The 21,770-nt window shown below is 45.1% G+C and overlaps 1 protein-coding gene across 1 annotated transcript in view; it reads left to right on the top strand.

The window, feature by feature from the left end:
* The window catches only part of UTP14A (UTP14A small subunit processome component), a 385,668-nt gene that overhangs the window by 127,454 nt on the left and 236,444 nt on the right, over window positions 1-21,770 (top strand). The window contains exons 7-8 of the mRNA XM_069212909.1: window positions 11,823-11,942; window positions 12,097-12,191. Coding sequence (XP_069069010.1) covers window positions 11,823-11,942; window positions 12,097-12,191 — 215 coding nt within the window. The remainder of the gene's footprint in view (window positions 1-11,822; window positions 11,943-12,096; window positions 12,192-21,770) is intronic.

Raw genomic sequence — 21,770 nt, 5'->3', positions numbered from 1 at the left:
CAGTATCTCTCCTCCTTAATAACAGATACCGAAACCTGATGCCAGAATAGAAAAGAATTGCTGGAGAAACACATAAAATATAAAGAGATACTTGATAAAGTTGCTACAAAACAGTAAATAAGAAAAAATACAATCATAAGTTAAAATCCAAGCTCAGTAACACATCCCAGAGATAAATTGGGTGACGATACAGGAATTCCAATCAGTACGAAAATTTTAAGGTTTCCTGATAACTTAGTTATTTGTCACTCTTTAGGGTGTAACATTTGGTCTATTTATAGATTGTTCTTGTTCAGTTGTTTCATCCCCCTCCCCCCCCTCATACAACTGAAAAGATTTATTGGTTACTTTACCTATTCTGTTGATATTCTACTACTCATGACAGTTCGCCCCTGACTGCATTCCACTTGATCACCTTCACTTTGGCCGCAGTCCTGAATTTAGACAAATCTTTGTTGACATGAAAGGGGTTCTTTAATCCGTTCCCAATCTCCCACTGATTTTTTTTTTTTCCCCCACATCATTTCACCCCATTCTTCATATCATATTCTAGTCTCAATTTCTGTTAATGAGATTCAGCTTTGGGCCGAATTGAGACAGCCATTGCCCGTTCTTGTTCTGTTGATGGATACCATATTTTCAGCTATGCAGGACTTATTTTGAATTCTGGCATGCAGATCCTCATGATTTAAAAATGAAATTTACCAGTGACACTATTAGGACCCGTACGATACAACCACATCTTAATGTCAACTGCCTCTGATTCATCTGTTTATGAGCAACTGCCCACTGCACATATTCAGCTAGCATGCAATTCCTTTTTTCCACCAAACATTGGCCTTATGGTAATGAAGTGCAACCCTTCTGTGATTTGTACTACATTTCACCAGAAAGTCTTTCATCTCCTTGGATACAGACAGTACCCCATTGTTTGACACTATTTCCATAGGGATATCTTCCATTATTAACACTTTCTCAGAAACTTTAATGATAGACTTAGTATTGGGTTATTGAGCAAAGTCCAACTCTCAGAACATGCTGTAGTAATCAATCACAATAATGACACATTTATATTTACATAGTAAAACACCAAAGGGGTAATCAACACAAAGCTTACATCGGGGTCCTTCAGGTAACGCAACAGGGTTTAATGAAAGAGACTCTGGTTTTAAACACTTGCCACTGGTGAAACAAATCAGAGAAGATCTGACCACTTGAAGGCCACCAAAACACTGAATATATTTTGCTCTTTGTAATGGTTTGACCCAAATGTCCTTTATGCCCTCTCGAAATAATCTTGTCCCTCAACACAACCCAACACAACACATCCCCTCGCATTAGCATCTTGTATTCTTAAAAAAATAGCTCATCTGCTACTTTCAAATGAAGTTGTACATTTTTCTGTAATGCTTTTTATTTTGGCCAACCAACCATAACATACTTTTGAACAACAGCTAAGTCATCATCATGTGTTAAGGAATCAAGTAATTCTTTTACAGTCAAACCTCTCTCACCCCACACATAAATAGCAGCTGTCAGGGATTCTTCATCATCTTCTTTCTCTTCTGATGCACTACGAGCATTCAAAGAATCATGTGAGCTAGAAAGATAATCTTCTCTATTTATACCCCCAGGACTGTGATGTACTTCAAAATTATACTGTAATAATTTCTTACATAATCTCGCAATCCTGGGGTGTGATCTTTAATCATGCAACACGCTAGAATGTTAACTTGTGGTTTATGGACAGTCATAAGGGTAACTTTTCTAACCCACAAATATTTATTTTTATTTTTCCACCACCCAACAGCATGATACTAACTTCCTTAATTACAGCAAAAAGCTTCTCATTATCACAATGTAACGCAAACTCTTCAGTTTGTTTTTCCAGCAGAACCATCTTTTTGTGAAATCATTGCGCCCAAGCAGATGTTACTAGCATACATTTTTAATATACGTTCTTTAGATGGATCAAAGGGTGCCAGTACTTTGAAAGAAATAATTTAATCTCTTAGTGCATTTAACTACTTTAGCCAAAATAAGTTCATATCTTAGTGCATTAAACATTTGTTAACCTTTCTCATCCCAAAAGAAAGGTCTGTTTCGCTTAAAGGGTAGCTCTAATGTTTTAAGTTTTCAAGCAAAATTCGGAATAAAGTTGGAGTAGAACTCACACACACCCAGAAAAGATGAGATGTGTTCCTTGCCAAGGGGCAGGGATGCCTGTCATCTGTAAAAGTGATCACGCATTTCAAAAGCTGCAAGACCCTTTCTATAATATGCTGGAATACAAAGGAAGCAGACACCAAACCAAAAGGCATCTTTTCATTTGAAATGCATCCACTATGGAGACATGCTGTGAGATGTCTTGATGAAGAGTCTAATTTAACTTAATGATATGCAGAAGCCAAACAGATCTTACTGAAAACTCTGGCACCAGCAAACATCATTATTATATCATTAATGCCAGGTAGTGGGTGAAAATAAACCCAGATTTTCTTGTTTAAACTAAGGTTGATAAAACCCTCAACTGATCATTCTTCTTTCATGCTATAATATGAGGCGATTCAAGTGGTTTGATGATGCCATCGTGAAGCTATTTTTTTTTTTTAAAGGATGCCAGTCAAATCTTCTCCAGTGCTGAACAGTAAAGTCCCTAGTATGTGCTTAGAACAGTGGACAATGATTGTCCAGCATAAAAGAAACACACACCACACCATGTACAGTGACTGTGCAGCAAAATAAACCATGATCAAGAAATGACTGGTGCCTCTAGCCTCTAAACAGACATAGCATGCACTGTACCGGCTGGCAATGGCGATACCTTAAGACAGGATATGAATAGTCTTCCTTGATTGGAACAGATCACCTTTTGAAAAATATGTCCAAACTCCACGAGAAAGCGCATGCGTGGGATACTTGGGTCGTGGTGATTATCGTCAATTTGTAGTGGTAACACTTCAGGATAGTTGTTGCAAGGTTTAGTTTATTCACCATTGATCCATACAGCACCAAGAATAACTGCCAGGAACATTCCTAGCAACTCATCCATTAACATTCTGTGAGCCTCAAGAATAGAATGCCATACTTAAGATATAGTACAACATTTTCCTGCCTAAACGATCTAGATTTTCCCAGCTTTAGCATTAAGAACCACCAGTGCGTTTTACATCCTGTTGAGGCTTTTGCATGCATTGTGGGAAATTGCTGGGCTGGGCAATGAACATTTACTTAAACACGAGAGAAAACTGTTCTTTGACCTACTGAGATAGTCTATATTTGTCCAAGTAGACTTTTTCTTCTAACCAATATGTGAAGGATGAGATAGCATAATCTGTGGTTACAGGTGTTGTCATTAGGCATTAATCCTATATGCATACCTGAATTTTCTGCCAGTGCTCGTTATGAGGATGCCATTTGACAGCAAGAGACTGTTTGAGGATGAAACTGATAACTTACGTGAAATATTTAAACAGAACCATGGCCCTCCTACTCTTGGATGGATTTTCCCAAGCTTTGATTTTGAACACAGCCTCAAATGCTTCATTCATTTCCTTCTGTCAGATGGATAGGTTCCAATGGAGGATCAAAGTGGTGGATGCGGCAGCAGCATCAAAGTGCTTCAAATGTAAAGCTCCTTTAAGGCCATTGATCTTGCAACTACACCGCACCCATTCTCAGGAATGGGTGTTTATGGGTCCTGCATGGAAGACTAGTATGCTCTAATCCATTTTTTGTGGAAACCTCTTTCCCCCACACCTCCCTCCCCTACTTACTAATTATGTGTCTCCCTTCATCCTAATGTCTTCATGAGTTAGGTTCAGGTGTTGCTAAAGTAAAGATAAAAAGAAGAAGTTGAGAAAGTATTCACCAGTTAAGAGGGCAGAGATTAACCTCATTGCAGACCCTGCAACTCGGATTACCCCTTTTGAAGATTGTTGCTCAACCTAGTGCAATGGGCTCTTTAGGAAGATTAATGATAGTCACTTCAGTGATGCTTACCCTTCTCATTAATTAGGCAGACCTCCATCTCCTGATATCTGTCCCTCCCAAGATCTGCATCAATCTGCTGTGACAGTCCAACTTGTCAGGTGAGGCTTTTTGGATCAGATGGGCACAACTGTCATTTGTTAATAATGCTTCTCTATTGGTTTTGGCAGCCCATATGGACCGCCAGACTGACCCAGTCCTTTTTTCTTCGCTCATTGCGGGACTGCCATATTTAGGGAACAATACAGAAACTGCAGTACTTGAAAACATGTTTAATAATAATATATTGCCAATAAAATGCCCCAAAACATTAAAATTGGAAATAAATCATAAATAAAGACTCTAAAAATCTAAATGGAAAATTTATATAAAACTAAATTAATTGTTCAAACCCTTTGGTTATTAGCTCTGAGGAAGAACAAGTACTGAATTGGCTTGCCGTTCATGCTTATGGAGAAATGCAGTAAATTGAGTGCCACCTCCTGGTGAAGGAAAAGGAAGTGTTACAAGCCAATGTAGAGCAAATGTTATTGATGGGTAGAAACGAAAATCCTCTTAGTCACCCCACCTACCAAAATAAAAATGTAAAGAAATAAAAGAATACAACCGTTTCTCCCAAAGAACAGTCAAGAAATCCTCCAAGAAAGCGTTGACAAGAAGTTCAACAGAATGAAAAACTGGGAAAAGTAGACTACTTCAAGACCTTATAACTTGGGGGAATGTACTGTTTACCCTGACCCTGTAAAGAAAAAAGCACAATTGTTTGTACGAAATGGAAAGCTTACAGTACCCTATGTTGCAAGTCTAACTTCAAAGCCTGACAAAAGACACATCAGTCAATCAGGATGGGTCTTAAGGTGCTGAATGTAGACATGCTGCTCAGTCAAAGAATCAGCTCTTGAGGTCCTTCCTGAACTGTTTCAGTGATGCGGTCTGCCTGAGCTTGAGGGGAATTGTGTTCCATTTCCGGGCTGCTAGGTAGGAGAAGGATCTTCCTCCAGCTGCCCTTTTCTGGATCTTGGGGACCACTGCAAGGGGGAGCTGGAAGGAAAAGAGACATCTGTTGGGTACATAGAAGGTGAGGTGGGAGGAGATTCTGCTGTGTCGGGGGAGGTCCAGGATTAGACCGGCTGCTGCATTCTGGACTTGTTGTAGTCTTGATTGAAGTTTCTTGGCAATGCCGGAATATAGGGCCATATGTACAAACACTTTTTCCCATAGACACAGAATGGGTAAAAACCTTTGCTACATCTGGCCCATAGTGTGTTGCCGTATTCCAATTTGCTGGTGATGAGTGCGGGGGAAGTCCATTTGAAAATCTTCTGCAGGAGACGGAGTGTGGGGAAGCCTTATGAGGAGACGGCGTTAACTTGGAAGGTCATCGGTAGAGTGGAGTCCAGGATGGTGCCAGGTTGCATGCGTGGTCTGTGGGGACATTACCCAGGGCGGTGGGCCACCACGAGTTGTTCCAGGCAGAAGGGGTGGAGCAGATCACGAAGATCTCTGTCTTGTCCGAGTTGAGCTTCAGGCAGCTGGCCTCCATCCAGGTAGCGATTGCTCTCATCCCAAGAGTCCTCTGACAGGGAGAGTATCAGTTGGGTGTCGTCAGCGTAGGAGGCTATATTTAGCTCGTTTTGTCTGGTGATCTTAGCGATTGGGGCAATGTAGACGTTGAAAAAGCGTCGGGCTGAGGGAGGATCCTTGGGGCACTCCGCAGCAAGTGTCTTTAGGTTCTGATGTGAAGGGTTGGTGCCTTACCCTCTGTGCTCTTCTGGTGAAGAAGGACCAGATCAAATCCAGTACTTTATCTCTAGCCGACGTTGTGTAGTCTGTTGCAAAGGGTGGATTGGGAGACAGTCTCAAATGCAGCAGAGAGGTTGAGAAGGATGAGTGCAGCAGTGCCTCCATGGTCCAGTATGATGCATATGTCATCGGTGGCTGCTAGGAGTGCGGTTTCGGTGCTTTGGTTGCTTCTCAAACCGAACTCGGAAGGGTGCAGGATGCGGTGTGTCTCGAGGAACTCAGTGAGTTGCTGGTTGGCGGCCTTCTCTGTTACCTTGGCTGGGAAAGGGAGCCAAAAAATGGGTCTGTAGTTCATTTCCCTACGGTCGACTTTGGGTTTCTTGAGTAGCGGGCTGATTTCGGGGTGTTTCCAGCCTGAGGGGAATGTGGTGGTCTTGAAGGATAGGTTGATGGTTCTACAGAGCTCCAGTGTTATGGAGGCGCTCGCCAAGTTGAGGATGTGATGAGGACAGGGATCCGAGGGTGTTCCTGAGTGGATGGAGTTTATCAGTCTTTGGGTGTCCTCTATGGTGATGGGGGTCCAGGAGTTCAGTATCTAGTTGGGTGCAACGTCCGTGGTGGTGAGCGGTGCTGGTGAACTTTGGTTCCTGAAGCCTTCGTCCTGGATCTTACGGTGAAAGAAGGGGGTGAGGTCGTTGCAGAGGTCTTGGGAGGGAGAATGGGATGGATGAGGTGTCTGCCCCGGGGTTCGTGAACTCTTTGTCCTTGTGGATGATTTTGTAGCTGTCCGGGATGGCTGTGGTGATGTCTGGAGCAGCGGTTAGGGTGATCCAGGTCTCCGTGAAGGAGGAGACGTACGGGGCTGTTGAGTAGAGGAGGTCCCAGACTTCTACCGCGTATTTGACAAGGAAGCGTGTTGAGGATTATGCACTTGAGGTGGCTGTCCGTGCTTGGTGGGGGAACATGGGGTGGTTCTTGGAGGGTGCTGGAGCAGGCGCGGCAAGAAAAAGGTCATGGGAATTCCTGGGGTCGGCTTGGTGACAGGCTGAAGATCTTCTCGTGTTGAGGGTGCGTAGAGTGCTGGTGTTGAACTGGCAGACAGCATTAAGAAGGGGAAGGCGGTGGGGGATCCGGTCAGCTGTGGGGTGGGAGGGTAGAAAAAGCACTTTGTGTCAGCAGCGGCGTGGAGAGAGCGCGAGAGGAAGAGGAGGCAAGAGGGTAACAAGAAAGAGACAGACAAAAACAATGTAAAAACAGAGGTAAAGACAAGTGAAAATGCAGGAGTAAAGAGAAACAGAGAGAGACAGAAGATACTTACTTGCAGATGGCCACTAGGCTACCAGGGATAAGGCACAAGCAGGAGCCTGTGGGTGGAGGAGGGCCTCGAACTGAGAGGCAGGCAGGCTCTCAGTTCGTTCCCAAGCCAGAGGCAGCAGCAGGAGGTGCTGGGGAGGGCAACAGACGCTGACCAGGAGGTGCAAGGTGGGAAAACAACTAAGTGCCTCCGAAATATATTATTGATTGAAGGGGGTGAAGGAGGGAGTGGACATCATTTTTAGACTTACCAAGCTCCTACCGAAAGGAAAATGTAAGGGAATTAAACCAAATAAAAAAATTGAGAAAACCAAGTTTTCACATAGCACAGTTAGAAATGTATAAATTGGAGGCATTTACTGTTCATTCCCCAACCCGCCACACAATGGAAAAATGCTCAATTGTATCTACAGACTGGAAGATTCATGATACCTTCTGTAACAAATCAAATTTCTAAGCCTTACAGAAACATATCCTTGCAGAATGGGAAAGAACAAGGTGTTTTAAACAAAACAAGTTATGATGTGTATTATCCTTAATAAGTAGACATCCAAATGGAACAGAAATTATCTGCACAATACACTTAAAGACTACATTACTTTTCAGGTTTTTCTTTTTTACAGTATTCTTTAATTTCCTGTTATGTCTTTAAAACGTTTTAAAATATTTTTTCTTAACATTCTGTTATCAATATAGATGTTTTAGGTATTTTATAGTATGGAATGTGACTGTGTACCATAAAATAATCACTTTGATTGGATGAATGCTTCCAGGTTTTGAAATAGCCTCATTGCATAACTGACAGAATTAACGATTTCATTGTATTTGAAAAAGAAGTTTCAGATTGGGTCCAGTAGCTTATACTTTATTGCATCCTTAATCCCAAACCGGCTGCCTCTGAGACGTTGAAAACCAGTGTAGTTACCTTGTATGAGTAGCAATGGTATACAAAAAATGTTTGACTGGTGCTGCCCAAAGCCCCTCTGTGCAGATTTCACATCCACGTTTTGCCCCGTTGCGACTACTAGGCACTGGTGTAATGTCTCAGAAATGTCCTGCGCCCTGCTAACAATGACCCACTGCATGTGCTCTGACCCTTAGAAAGATACATGGTTGATTGGCTTATACCCAGTTGGCATGGCATGAGTTACTTGTAAGTCCTCAGTATATGGGACCGCCGGTACCCTGGGCCTGTAGGAGTGTCCCCTTAGGGACTGCATCACTTGTTGTGTCACTCTGAGTAAGCTAAGGTAAAACATGGCTGTAAGTCTGCCACTGTAGACTGGAAGGGCAGTTTAAATCTGTTAATTCAACTTTGCAATTTAAGGGAAAGGAAAAGTCCTAAGGGAGGTCTGTTGTGCCCGAAGGTAGGGTGCTGTATATTAAACACTACTGAATCTGACTACTAAAGTTGGTACTGTAAGGTAGCAAAAGAATCATTGCATTAAATCCAATTTAATGGTTACATCAAATGCAATGTCACTTGTAGAAAAAGTGCATCTTTAGAAGCTGCCATCTTAGTTGCCCAAGGTAGCCATTGCCCATGTATGGTTGAACACAAGGACTCACAAGACAGCCTTCTGCCCTCCTGAGAAGACATGTGAATCACTCCCAGGAAAGGAAACAATAGAAACCTGAGTGGTGGAGAGGTCCATTATCTACCTGGCAGGACGCCACACTAGGTATTAGCCCAAAAGGCAAGCTTTCAAGTAGGAGCTGCACTTGAAGGTCAAATAGTGAGCACACATGGGTGGGGCTTCTCTATTGTCGGGGAAGACAACCTGGCAGCAGGAACAGAGATCGGGACACAGTTGTCAAACTGGTTTTCCCTTGGGCACGTAGCCCACATGTAGTCACACCCCAGGGGTGGTATACGGAGCTCTATTCTATTCTATTCTATTCTATTCTATTGTATTCTAGCAGTCTCATATAGCGCATGGCTACCCGGAGGCTAGACTTCTCCCAGCACTGCCCAAGGCAATGAGAGTTCAGGGTTAGATGTCATAAAGCCTCTTCAAAGTTTTGTAAAACGGAGGTTCATGCTCTAGGGGGAGGAGTGCCAGTGACAAAGAGATCCAGAGTCTGGGGGTCAGATAAGAAGTGGAACGAGTGCCCCATCGCACCCTGTGTACGCTGGGGACCTTCAGTAGGTGGGACAGGCAAGAGAACGCTGTTAACAGCCCTGTGCATAATGCAGATGGCCTTAAACTATACACAACGTTCAACCAGGAGCCATTGTAAATCTCTCAAGGCCTTGGAGACTGGCATATGTTTAGGAATATTTATCAGAAGGCGTGCAGCAACTTTTTGTACCGTCTGCAGCTTGCTGGTGACATAGCATGGGGAGCCTAAGAACAAGGCGTTCCCGTAATCAAGCCGGGCTAACACCAGAGCCTGCACACCTACCCAACTGGCCGTAGCAGGGAAGAGGTGAAGGACCTTCTGCAGCACTTTCAAGGTGCCATAGAAGCTGGCGGCACACTTAGTTGCATGCTGACCCATGGTCAGACCTTTGTCTGGCTGTATGCCAAGGCTCTTTATTGACTCTTAGGGGCTGGACAGTTTGCAAAGATAGTCCGCAAGAGGGCAAGATATTGGGTGTCTGAAGCTGTTACCCAGCAACATAATCTGTTTTATCCTCATTGAGCTTCAATTTGCAGTTCAACATCCAGCTGGCTACCTCCTGAAGGGATGAGTGTGGGGGGAATGTCCAAAATATGCATCAGGGGAGATTGACATGATCAGCTGTGTTTCGTCAGCATAAGACACCAATGAAAGCCCGTGAGCATGGACAGTCCCGGCCAGGAGGTGCAAGTAGATATTAAATAAGGTAGAGCTCAAGGAGGAGCCCTGTGGCACCCCGCCGCATGACAAAAAAAAACTAGCAGAGAAGAAGGCCTGATCCTGGACCTGAAAAAGGAGGTTCTGCAGCAAAAGTGGCAAGCCAGTCTAAAGCTCTCAGTGACACTGACATTGGAGATCTGCAGTATCCAGGCCGCACTAAGGTCTGGTAGTATTTTGGCTGCTGAATGTCCTTGATCTACAACATTCCTGAGCTTCTCGACCACAGCCAATAACGCTGTTTCTGTGCTATGTTAAGGGTGGAAGCTCATTTGGGTCAGGTGCAATAGCAACTGTGATTCGAGAGATGCTTATTGACCTATTTCTCCAATAGTTTGGGGACTCCAGGTAAGAGAGATTGGCATGAAGCTACTTAGATTTGAGGGATCCAGGTTGGCTTTCTTAAGGAGCAACTTAACTGTAGCATGTTTCTATTGCTGGGGAGCTCAAGAGACCGAGAGAGGGGCTCTGCCATCTAAAGACCTCTAGGATAGATAGATGCCACACAGTCTGGTGGCCTATTGGCTAGTGGCTGCGACCTTGCATGAGGGCACCTCTGACACCCAGAACTCCGATCTAGTTAGACTGGAGAAGAGGACCAAAGGAGGCCTACACTTTTTCACCAAAGACCCTGTGATGAAAGGCTTTACTGGCTGAACCTTGTGTCTAGCAAAGGAGAAGGGACTGTGCCTGTTGTGTCCTGCTTGTAGACAAATTGTCTCCTCAGCCCAGTCAAAGCAAGGACTCCGAAAGTCAGTTAGATGACCTCCTGTTCCAAGCACAGGGCCACAACAGCTGAGAAGCTTGTAGGGGCGAGTTAGTAGCTCATATCTTTGAATCATCACTCCTCGCCACTGTACAGCACCAAGGACCAAGACCCGATGCTCAAATTTGACCCCAGGTCGGCTGAACCTGGGAGATGTTTGGGCGCAGCCTAAAATGCAAGTTAGTGCTCAAGGAGCGATTACACTGTGACCGTGATACCGAGCATAGTGGTGACTGGACTTCTACCTGGCTGAAGAGGACTTAAGGGAAGTCTACCTCTGTGGTCAGGACCGCCTCACCAAGCCTGTGAACCGAGGAGTAGACACAGGAAGACCCCCATCGACTGCATCACATCCACAGCATCCTTGAGCATTTTCAGCATCCTGTATTCAGTGCATCAGGACCACTTCCATAGGAGTCCATGGTAAGTAGATACAATGACTCGAACTGATTGAGGACTACTCCTTTTCTTGTGTTAACTGTTTCTGTTGGCCCTGCTGGCCCTACTGACTGGCTTGCTGTTGGAGTTGGTTGCCCAAAGTAATTCTTAAGTAACCGCATTGATACTTACCTAACTTTGGGGGTTAAGTAAAAAGTGCATATTTACTGTATGTTGCAAAATCTATATCCTAGGAACTATTCAGTGTCTCTTTTTTTGTTTTGGTGTCAAAAATACAATCTAGGTTTATAAATTTGTCAGATTTCTTCAGTGTCTTGTGTGTTTTGTCTGCAATTGTTTTGCTGCTACGTAATGCTTTTTGATTTGTTTAAGCCTGACTGCCCAGAGCCACAGCTACCCAGGGTTGAACTAAGGGTCTGACAAACGCAACCAGCTGGCCCTAAAGGGATTTGTAAGTGTATTTATTACATGGTGAGATCGCACAACTACACCATGTAATATACCCCATATCCTCAAACAAAGTTAAGATTTGAAAGTGCTCTATTATTGACATCAATTGACATGAATTGCAGTCTCCAACTTTCCAGACTTCCTAATCTCATTCACACCCAACACGATGTTGAGCAACATAAAGGCTTGAAGATAACAGCTGTATATGGTTTTGATTTTTAACCCCAATCAGCTATTTGTCACATAATATGAAGTTTAAAATGTTTTTCGCTTCATCTCCCTTTTGACAGTTTTTTGTGTGTGTTTTTGTTACTTACAGGCACGCACTCCATTGGAGCAGGAAATATTTAACATTCTTCATAAAAATAAGCAGCCTTTGACAGACCCATTACTGACGCCAGTGGAAGAGGCCTCGTTGAAAGCCATGAGTTTGGAAGAGGTGAGCAGTGAGGCAGCATACTTTCCTTATTTTCCTCTCCTTTCTCCCAAGAATTACTTTTTGACCCAGAAACCTGTTACTGCATGCAGACCTCTGCTTATCATTTAAGTATGCTTGTCTAAATTCTTCACTGATCTTTATTTTCTTATTTTAGGCAAAGTTACGTCGGGAGGAACTGCAGAAAGCACGGGCACTCCAGTCTTACTATGAATCCAAAGCCAGAAGAGAAAGAAGGATTAAAAGTAAAAAGTAGGTTTTTGCGTCTTTTTTCAAAATTATTTTCATCAATGACCGCTGGGATGTAAATGGTGTGAAAAGTGGTAATTTATTCATCGATGGGAAAAAAATATATATATATTTGCCATTGTATCATAATGTACATGGTGCATGCACTGTGATGCGCGGGTATTGCTTACAATTCAGTAGCCCTGCTCACAGAATACTGTTATTTGTTTCTTTCTCATAGATTTCTTTTCCTTCCTTTCTTGTGTTAGCTCTTTCCTGGAGCATGGACCAAGTATGTGTGCTTCTTCGCTTTTATTTTTTTCTCATATGTTTGCAAAGCACTATTTTTTTAAATCTTATACCCATTTCAGTTTTATTGCTGGACTTGCAGCGTGCTTTTAACATAGTCATATGACTTCTTATTTATGTTGCTTTCACCCTCACTGCTGTCGCTTGTGACACATTTGTTACTTACACCCAAATCTGTACTACTCTACGCCACTCCCCTCCGTGCCACTCGCACCACTCCACTTTACTTCACTCTACTCTGTGCCACTCCACTCAGTGCGGCTCTATATAATGGCACTCAGCTGCACCACTCTACTCCCTCACTCCACTCTGTACCATTCAATTCCACTATATGCCAATCCAGCCTACTCCACTGTACCCCAGATAACTCCTCTTTACTCTTTACCACTCCATTCCCCTCTCTGTACCACTCCATTCCCCTCTCTGCACCACTCCATTCCCCTTTCTGCGCCACTCCATTCCCCTTTCTGCGCCACTCCATTCCCCTTTCTGCGCCACTCCATTCCCCATTCTGCGCCACTCCATTCTCCATTCTGCGCCACTCCATTCTGCGCCACTCCATTCTGCGCCACTCCATTCCCCATTCTGCGCCACTCCATTCCCCATTCTGTGCCACTCCATCCGACTCTACACCAACCTACTCCACTCAGCGTTAGTCTTTTCTATGCTATTCTACACCATGGCACTCAAATCTGCACCTATGCACAGCACAAAACTTTACTCATGTTGAACAGCTGCCACGCTGCTGTACAGCATGGTTAAAACACATTAGCAAAGACAAAAGCTCTCATTATAGATGTGTTATCTGCCTGTTCCTGATATCTTTCCATTCAGAGCGTAAAGATCAGGTCAGTGGGTTGCTGAATAGATTGCTTATTATTATTATTATAGCCATGTCTTCTCTGTATAAGCTTATATACTGATATGCACTACTCCCTTTTTGCTATCTTGTATAAATTCTCCAGCACTGGATCGTTCATAAATGTACGTCTTACAATACTCCCCCCGTCATCTGGCTCAGAACTCTTGGTGTACTGTTGTTAACCAGCACTCTTTCTACTGCCTCTGATAATAATGAGACTACGTCCATCCTATCCCTGTGTTATGTGCACCAGATTCTGGCCAGTGAGGTGGAAATACAGTTATCCCCCTTTCTCTCCCTTGAGTGTTCAGCTGCCACATTTTCTAATATGCAGTAGTGTGAGGGAATGTTTTAGAGGTCTGCTTTAGCACAGACATTTTTGGAACATTTGTTACTTTGAACTCAACATCTTTTCAGAGATCATGCGTGTTAGTATTAATTATGTTTGGACAATTTATTGAAGGGAAAATGGCAGAGAACCGGAAAAAGCTGTTCCTTTTCAAAATGTTTGAGGCTTATGCCAAATAGCATGTATATAAAGAACATCCATAAGCTAGGCATAGCTAGCATTCACCCTGGTCGCGACCCAAAGACATGGGAGATTTGTGTCACATTTTCTAAGAAGATCTAAAAAAAAATACTCAACTTTCTTGGTGGAAGAAACATCAGCTCCTTCATGTCCTAGTACCTGTCAAGATGAAGAAACTGGAATAAGAGCTTGCCAACAATCCAAATAAAGGATTTTCAGCACTTGTGGCTAAGGGACCCGCTGATCCTACTTTTAAAGTTTTGCCTAATGGTCAGCCCTCCCCTTCTGGCTCAAAGAGCAAAATTCGAAAAGTTAATCCATCAGCGAAAAAGAAGATAGGCCAGTCGACAACATCCTATTTGGTGCTGGATGCTGTGACAACTGTCAGCTTCTGTGCAACAGAAGAATGCTTTGATGATGGCAATTTAGGAGTCTCCCATGATATACCACTGTTGTTGACTGAATGCTTCTTGATGAATCTGAAACCACTGCCACTGATGAAGGATCACCCAACAGCACAAAACCTAAAATTGAAAATATTCTCACCTCCATCATGCTAATGAAATACTCTTCGACTATGGTATTGAAGGATTTAAGTGCACACTGTCCACACTAGCAAGCTGGCCTTTTGACAGACAGTAGACCAGTACCAAAGGTAGACTACTCATCAGATGTTCAGCCACCTTTATTTTTGCGGACAAATTCCCCATTGCCTTCAGTCTTCAATACTCAATCTATAGATTACTTTGGAGGTATCTCTTCAACCTCCAGTATTTCATCTGCTAGATATAGTAGTAGTAAGCGATAAAGAAGACAGTCATGATAAACAAGAGGACCCAGTTGTAGGCATCTTCAACTCGTTAGAAGGTAAGGATGAGGCCCAGATGCCAGAGCCCCTGGGCAACCACATATTGAGTTTCTGCTGCATCCATGTAGTGGAAAAACCACCCTCCCTTTTGTAAAGTATCAGACTCGATACGTGCAGTCCCCATCGGGCACCAGGTGTATATAGTGCATTAGCTGCACTAATTACCTATTAAATCACTTTAGCCTCCTATAAGTGTACTATCACCGGTTCCTTCTGTGTGGGAGAGTATAGCTATAGAATGTAAACGGCAATGAAAATCAGGAGAATCAGTGTTTTACATATATATATTATTAAAAAAACGCCTACCGTATTAAGCGTGACACCAACAAAGATGCCGATAATGACTCAAATAATTCTGATGTTTATGTTAGTGATGATGATGACAATGTTGAAGATGAGCATCAAGAACATAACATTTCTCAAGGTTGGGAGACCAGAGTGAAATGACTACTTATCTTTGGGCAATACAAGCACAGAATCTGTGCAGAAAATGTCACCACAGATTGACTTTGGACAATGTTACCCATTGGTGGAACGAGCTGCTAATAAATTCAACCTGCTTACAGTGGCAGTTTGGAGGTCTGGCTTTATCAGTCCCTCTCTTATTTACTATTTGCTAAGTTTGACCTAAAATATCCACTCATGATAGTACATTTATAAGCATGTTTTTCTAGGTACTTCAGAAAGTGCCAGTACCAAATTGGGAGTTAATCCCTTAGCTGCTGGTCCTCTGCCCCCCAGTGCCGAGCCCTCTTTTGGCTATTTCGGGTAGTTTGTGCTTAGGCCTCTCTAACGTTTTGTCCACGTAAGCTACACACCACAAATTTGGATCCTTTTTTCCACCACTTATAGTCACAAATACGCCAAAGGAGGCGCTCGCTTTGGCACCTTGTGATGATTTACAAGCTGTCGGAGAGGGGAACGGAATAGGTGCGAAAGCGAGCGCCTCCTTTGGAGTGTGTGTGACTATAAGGGGGTACTCCCCTCTCCGATTGACCTGGGGCTAATTACCCTACTGGATTAGGGCCTCCATGGTTTAGCCTTCCTCAGGTAGGCCATCTCCTTATCTTTAGCATCATAGCTCCTCATACTGAGGTAGCTTCTGTAGTGCATGGTATTGGGGGATCCTATGCCCTGAAGAATGCCCCTAGACCTCCATTGGCTCGTAGTAGTGGGCAGAAACATGTCGGCCACTAATCAATAGATAGGTGACCCTTTGAGTCATTACTCTCAAATAGGTGTCCCAACAATTGTTCTTAATCTCACCAGCAGCCACCACGAATAAAGGTGTACTATTACACAGGTGGTGACTAGGCGTTTCTATTATTTCCCCAGCACAAATGGATCCCACATCTATCCAGATAACTTTAATCTCTGAACTGCGTCCGAGTTCTTTAAACTGTGAGGTTGAGTCCATCCAGGTGGCATTGTTCTACCTGGATGGGGCTAGGTGGTCATATGATGAAGCAAGACACTATATAGTGTGTGAGACCACCTAGTCCGTAAAGGAAATTTCCCCTACAACATAGCTTTAAGCAGCACGTAAAATAAACCTCAAAATCTGAGACAAAAGGGTCCAAGGTAAAAGTTGTTGGCAGTCGTTCCGACACAAATACCCCATACTTCCTGTGTATACGGTTCTGTTTCTGGGGAGAAAGTATGGGTTGTTAGTATTCCTCTCTCCCGACTCTCTGTTTGTTGTAAGATCATATCTCACTTCACCATTGTAGGAAGTTGGCTCTGTATTTGCTATTTCAAAGTAAGGAATAGCATGCACAGAGTCCAAGGGTTCCCCTTAGAGGTAAGATAGTGGCAAAAAGAGATAATACTAATGCTCTATTTTGTGGTAGTGTGGTCGAGCAGTAGGCTTATCAAAGGAGTAGTGTTAAGCATTTGTTGTACATACACACAGGCAATAAATGAGGAACACACACTCAGAGACAAATCCAGCCAATAGGTTTTGTTATAGAAAAATATCTTTTCTTAGTTTATTTTAAGAACCACAGGTTCAAATTCTACATGTAATATCTCATTTGAAAGGTATTGCAGGTAAGTACTTTAGGAACTTTGAATCATTACATTAGCATGTATACTTTTTACATAAAACACAATAAGCTGTTTTAAAAGTGGACACAGTGCAATTTTCACAGTTCCTGGGGGAGGTAAGTTTTTGTTAGTTTTGTCAGGTAAGTAAATCACTTACAAGTCTCAGGTTTGGGTCCAAGGTAGCCCACCGTTGGGAGTTCAGAGCAACCCCAAAGTTATCACACCAGCAGCTCAGGGCCGGTCAGGTGCAAAGGTCAAAGAGGTGCCCAAAACACATAGGCTATAATGAAGAGAAGGGGGTGCCCCGGTTCCAGTCTGCCAGCAGGTAAGTACCCGCGTCTTCGGAGGGCAGACCAGGGGGGTTTTGTAGGGCACCGGGGGGGGACATAAGTCAGCACAAAAAGTACACCCTCAGCAGTGCGGGGGCGGCCGGGTGCAGTGTGCAAACACGCGTCGGGTTTTCAATGGTTTCCTATGAGAGATCAAGAGATCTCTTCAGCGTTGCAGGCAGGCAAGGGGGGGGGCTCCTCGGGGTAGTCACCACCTGGGCAAGGGAGAGGGCCTCCTGGGGGTCACTCCTGCACAGGAGTTCCGTTCCTTTAGGTGCTGGGGGCTGCGGGTGCAGGGTCTTTTCCAGCCGTCGGGAAGTGGAGTTCAGGCAGTCGCGGTCAGGGGGAGCCTCGGGATTCCCTCTGTAGGCGTCGCTGTGGGGGCTCAGGGGGGACAACTTTGGTTACACAGTCTTGGAGTCGCCGGAGGGTCCTCCCTGAGGTGTTGGTTCTCCACCAGTCGAGTCGGGGTCGCCGGGTGCAGTGTTGCAAGTCTCACGCTTCTTGCAGGGAGTTGCAGGGGTCTTTAAATCTGCTACTTGAAACAAAGTTGCAGTTCTTTTGGAGCAGGGCCGCTGTCCTCAGGAGTTTCTTGTTTTTCTCGAAGCAGGGCAGTCCTCAGAGGATTCAGAGGTCGCTGGTCCCTTGGAAAGCGTTTCTGGAGCAGGTTTCTTTGGAAGGCAGGAGACAGGCCGGTGAGTCTGGGGCCAAAGCAGTTGGTGTCTTCTGTTCTTCCTCTGCAGGGGTTTTTCAGCTCAGCAGTCCTCCTCTTCTTGTAGTTTCAGGAATCTAAATTCTTAGGTTCAGAAAAGCCCTTAAATACTGAATTTAAGGGCGTGTTTAGGTCTGGGGGGTTAGTAGCCAATGGCTACTAGCCCTGAGGGTGGGTACACCCTCTTTGTGCCTCCTCCCAAGGGGAGTGGGTCACATCCCTAATCTTATTGGGGAATCCTCCATCTGTAAGATGGAGGATTTCTAAAAGTTAGTCACTTCAGCTCAGGACACCTTAGGGGCTGTCCTGACTGGTCAGTGACTCCTCCTTGTTTTTCTCATTATTTTCTCCGGCCTTGCCACCAAAAGTGGGGGCCGTGGCCGGAGGGGGCGGGCAACTCCACTAGCTGGAGTGTCCTGCTGTGCTGGCACAAAGGGGTGAGCCTTTGAGGCTCACCGCCAGGTGTGACAGCTCCTGCCTGGGGGAGGTGTTAGCATCTCCACCCAGTGCAGGCTTTGTTACTGGCCTCAGAGTGACAAAGGCACTCTCCCCATGGGGCCAGCAACATGTCTCGGTTGCTGGAACCAGTCAGCCTACACAGATAGTCGGTTAAGGTTTCAGGGGGCACCTCTAAGGTGCCCTCTGGGGTGTAGTTTACAATAAAATGTACACTGGCATCAGTGTGCATTTATTGTGCTGAGAAGTTTGATACCAAACTTCCCAGTTTTCAGTGTAGCCATTATGGTGCTGTGGAGTTCGTGTAAAACAGACTCCCAGACCATATACTCTTATGGCTACCCTGCACTTACAATGTCTAAGGTATTGCTTAGACACTGTAGGGGCACAGTGCTCATGCACTGGTGCCCTCACCTATGGTATAGTGCACCCTGCCTTAGGGCTGTAAGGCCTACTAGAGGGGTGACTTATCTATACCTGCATAGGCAGTGAGAGGCTGGCATGGCACCCTGAGGGGAGTGCCATGTCGACTTACTCGTTTGGTTCTCACCAGCACACACAAGCTGGCAAGCAGTGTCTGTGCTGAGTGAGGGGTCTCCAGGGTGGCATAAGACATGCTGCAGCCCTTAGAGACCTTCCTTGGCATCAGGGCCCTTGGTACCAGGGGTACCACTTACAAGGGACTTATCTGGATGCCAGGGTGTGCCAATTGTGGAATCAAAAGTACAGGTTAGGGAAAGAACACTGGTGCTGGGGCCTGGTTAGCAGGCCTCAGCACACTTTCAATTCAAAACATAGCATCAGCAAAGGCAAAAAGTCAGGGGGTAACCATGCCAAGGAGACATTTCCTTACACAACCCCCCCCCCCCCCCCCCCCCCCCCCCCAAACGAAAGAGGATGAGACTAACCTTTCCCAAGAGAGTCTTCATTTTCTAAGTGGAAGAACCTGGAAAGGCCATCTGCATTGGCATGGGCAGTCCCAGGTCTGTGTTCCACTATAAAGTCCATTCCCTGTAGGGAGATGGACCACCTCAACAGTTTTGGATTTTCACCTTTCATTTGCATCAGCCATCTGAGAGGTCTGTGGTCAGTTTGAACTAGGAAGTGAGTACCAAAGAGGTATGGTCTCAACTTCTTCAGGGACCAAACCACAGCAAAGGCCTCCCTCTCAATGGCACTCCAACGCTGCTCCCTGGGGAGTAACCTCCTGCTAATGAAAGCAACAGGCTGGTCAAGGCCATCATCATTTGTTTGGGACAAAACTGCCCCTATCCCATGTTCAGAGGCATCTGTTTGCACAATGAATTGCTTGGAGTAATCTGGAGCTTTTAGAACTGGTGCTGTGCACATAGCTTGCTTCAGGGTGTCAAAGGCCTGTTGGCATTCTACAGTCCAGTTTACTTTCTTGGGCATTTTCTTGGAGGTGAGTTCTGTGAGGGCTGTCACAATGGATCCATATCCCTTCACAAACCTCCTATAGTACCCAGTCAAACCAAGGAATGCCCTGACTTGAGTCTGGGTCTTTGGAGCTGCCCAGTCCAGAATAGTCTGGATCTTAGGCTGGAGTGGCTGAACTTGGCCTCCACCTACAAGGTGTCCCAAGTAAACCACAGTTCCCTGCCCTATCTGGCATTTGGATGCCTTGATAGAGAGGCCTGCAGATTGCAGGGCCTTCAAAACCTTCTTCAGGTGGACCAGGTGATCCTGCCAGGTGGAGCTGAAGACAGCAATATCGTCAAGATAAGCTGCACTAAAGGATTCCAACCCAGCAAGGACTTGATTCACCAACCTTTGGAAGGTGGCAGGGGCATTCTTTAAACCAAAGGGCATAACAGTGAACTGATAATGCACATCAGGTGTGGAGAATGCTGTCTTTTCTTTTGCTCCAGGGGCCATTCTGATTTGCCAGTACCCTGCTGTTAAGTCAAAGGTACTTAAGAATTTGGCAGCCCCTAATTTGTCTATTAGCTCATCAGCTCTAGGAATGGGATGAGCATCTGTCTTGGTGACAGAGTTGAGACCTCTGTAGTCCACACAAAACCTCATCTCTCTCTTTCCTTCTTTGGTGTGAGGTTTGGGGACTAAGACCACTGGGCTAGCCCAGGGGCTGTCAGAGTACTCATTTACTCCCAATTCCAGCATCTTGTGGACTTCCACCTTGATGCTTTCCTTAACTTGGTCCGACTGTCTAAATATTTTGTTTTTGACAGGCATGCCGTCTCCTGTGTCCACATCATGGGTACACAGGTGTGTCTGACCAGGGGTTAGGGAAAAGAGTTCAGCAAACTGCTGCAGGACCTTCCTACAGTCCGACTGCTGTTGGCTAGAGAGGGTGTCTGAGTAGATCACTCCATCCACTGAGCTATCTTTAGGGTCGGATGAGAGGAGATCAGGGAGAGGTTCACTCTCAGCTTCCTGGTCCTCATCTGTTGCCATCAACAGATTTACATCAGCCCTGTCATGGAAGAGCTTAAGGCGGTTCACATGGATCACCCTCTTGGGGCTCCTGCTTGTGCCCAGGTCCACCAGGTAGGTGACCTGACTCTTCCTTTCTAGTACTGGGTAAGGGCCACTCCATTTGTCCTGGAGTGCCCTGGGAGCCACAGGCTCCAGAACCCAGACTTTCTGCCCTGGTTGAAATTCAACCAGTGCAGTCTTTTGGTCATAACACAACTTCTGGAGTTGTTGGCTGGCCTCAAGGTTTTTACTTGCCTTTTCCATGTACTCTGCCATCCTTGAGCGAAGGCCAAGTACATAGTCCACTATGTCTTGTTTAGGCTCATGAAGAGGTCTCTCCCAGCCTTCTTTAACAAGAGCAAGTGGTCCTCTTACAGGGTGGCCAAACAGAAGTTCAAAGGGTGAGAATCCTACTCCCTTCTGAGGCACCTCTCTGTAAGCGAAAAGCAGACATGGCAGGAGGACATCTGTAAAGAAATGGCTCCCTGTTGCAGTTACCCCCCACTTTTTGCCTGATACTGATGCTGACTTGACTGAGAAGTGTGCTGGGACCCTGCTAACCAGGCCCCAGCACCAGTGTTCTTTCACCTAAAATGTACCATTGTTTCCACAATTGGCACACCCTGGCATCCAGATAAGTCCCTTGTAACTGGTACCTCTGGTACCAAGGGCCCTGATGCCAGGGAAGGTCTCTAAGGGCTGTAGCATGTATTATGCCACCCTAGAGACCCCTCACTCAGCACAGACACACTGCTTACAAGCCTGTGTGTGCTGGTGAGAACAAAATGAGTAAGTCGACATGGCACTCCCCTCAGGGTGCCATGCCAGCCTCTCACTGCCTATGCAGTATAGGTAAGACACCCCTCTAGCAGGCCTTACAGCCCTAAGGCAGGGTGCACTATACCATAGGTGAGGGTACCAGTGCATGAGCACTGTGCCCCTACAGTGTCTAAGCAAAACCTTAGACATTGTAAGTGCAGGGTAGCCATAAGAGTATATGGTCTGGGAGTCTGTTTTACACGAACTCCACAGCAC

The sequence above is a fragment of the Pleurodeles waltl genome, chromosome 2_1 (assembly GCF_031143425.1).
Source record: "Pleurodeles waltl isolate 20211129_DDA chromosome 2_1, aPleWal1.hap1.20221129, whole genome shotgun sequence".
Taxonomy (NCBI): Eukaryota; Metazoa; Chordata; class Amphibia; order Caudata; family Salamandridae; genus Pleurodeles; species Pleurodeles waltl.
Note: the sequence above shows the minus strand (reverse complement) of the source record. Positions and strands in the feature narration are given on the sequence as shown.